Source organism: Nothoprocta perdicaria, unplaced genomic scaffold (assembly GCF_003342845.1).
Source record: "Nothoprocta perdicaria isolate Ctin4 unplaced genomic scaffold, notPer1 scaffold_686, whole genome shotgun sequence".
Classification (NCBI taxonomy): Eukaryota; Metazoa; Chordata; class Aves; order Tinamiformes; family Tinamidae; genus Nothoprocta; species Nothoprocta perdicaria.
The window spans coordinates 4,211-5,922 of NW_020455961.1; the positions used below are offsets into that span (position 1 = coordinate 4,211).

Below are 1,712 nucleotides of genomic sequence, written 5' to 3' on the forward strand. Positions count from 1 at the left end.
CCCCGACCCCTCCCGGAGTCCTCCGCACAGCCCCGCCCCGTGCGGCGCATGCGCAGACGCACCGCGCACGTGCAGCCCTCCCGCCCGCGTACACGCACCGCGCACGTGCACCCCCCGTGTACGGCGCATGCGCAGACACACCGCGCACGTGCAGCCCTCCCGCCCGTGTACGGCGCATGCGCAGACACACCGTGCACGTGCAGCCCTCCAACCCGTGTGCGGCGCGTGCGCACCGCACACGTGCCCCCCCCCGGTGTACGGCGCATGCGCAGACACACCGCGCACGTGCAGCCCTCCCGCCCGTGTATGCGCATGCGCACCGCGCACGTGCCCCCCCGGTGTACGGCGCATGCGCACCGCGCACGTGCCCCCCCGGTGTACGGCGCATGCGCAGACACACCGCGCACGTGCAGCCCTCCCGCCCGTATACGGCGCATGCGCAGACACACCGCGCACGTGCAGCCCTCCCTCCCGCCCGCGTACGCGCATGCGCACCGCGCACGTGCACCCCCTCCGGTGTACGGCGCATGCGCACACACACCGCGCACGTGCAGCCCTCCCGCCCGTGTACGCGCATGCGCACCGCGCACGTGCCCCCCCGGTGTACGGCGCATGCGTACACACACCGCGCAGTGCAACCCCCCCGTGTACAGCGCATGCGCAGACACACCGAGCACGTGCAGCCCTCCCGCCCGTGTATGCGCATGCGCACCGCGCACGTGCCCCCCCCCGTGTACGGCGCATGCGCAGACACACCGCGCACGCGCAGCCCTCCCGCCCGTGTACACGCATGCGCACCGCGCACATGCACCCCCCGGTGTACGGCGCATGCGTACACACACCGCGCAGTGCAACCCCCCCGTGTACAGCGCATGCGCAGACACACCGCGCAGTGCAGCCCTCCCGCCCGCGTACACGCACCGCGCACGTGCCCCCCCCGTGTACGCGCATGCGCACCGCGCACGTGCAGCCCTCCCGCCCGTGTACGGCGCATGCGCAGACGCACCGCGCACGTTGAGGCGGCACTCGGTGAGCGCCTCGCCCAGCTCGTTCACCGCGCGGCACCCGTAGGTGCCGCCGTCCACGGGCCCCGGCTTCCGGATGAGCAGCGTGAGGACCCCCTGGCTGTGGCGCGCCAGGAAGCGCGGGTCGGCGCCCACGTCCTGCTGGTTCTTGAGCCACGTGACCTTGGGCTGTACGGGGCGCCAGGGGGGACAAGGGGGACAGGGTGAGCGGGGGGGGCAGTGTGGGAGGGGCACGGTGCTGCCCCCCCCCACAGTGTCACCTGGGGCTGGGGGGGCAGGATGGGGTCGGGGGGGGCAGTGTCCGGTCACCAGGGTCACCTGGGGCCACGGGCTGAGCGGGGACACACGGTGCCCCCGGTCCCCGTCCCGTCCCCGTCCCGTCCCCGTCCCTGTTCCCATCCCGTCCCCGTCCCTGTCCCCATCCCTGTCCACATCCCCATCCTGTTCCGGTCCCCATCCCGTCCCCATCCCGTCCCCGTCCCCATCCCGTCCCCATCCCGTCCCTGTCCCCATCCCCATCCCGTCCCCATCCCTGTCCACATCCCCATCCTGTTCCGGTCCCCATCCCGTCCCCATCCCGTTCCTATCCCTGTCCCTGTCCCCATCCCATCCCCGTCCCCGTCCCCGTCCCTGTCCCCATCCCGTCCCTGTCCCCACGGGGCCCGGCAGCCCCCGGCCGCCCCGCGC

At 73.9% G+C, this 1,712-nt stretch overlaps 1 protein-coding gene across 1 annotated transcript in view; it reads right to left on the minus strand.

Moving 5' to 3' along the window:
* MYBPC2 (myosin binding protein C, fast type) overlaps positions 1–1,712 on the minus strand; it is a gene marked incomplete at both ends in the record, with an annotated part of 24,892 nt that overhangs the window by 4,129 nt on the left and 19,051 nt on the right. Inside the window, one exon of the mRNA XM_026050403.1 lies at positions 993–1,193. Coding sequence (XP_025906188.1) covers positions 993–1,193 — 201 coding nt within the window. The remainder of the gene's footprint in view (positions 1–992; positions 1,194–1,712) is intronic.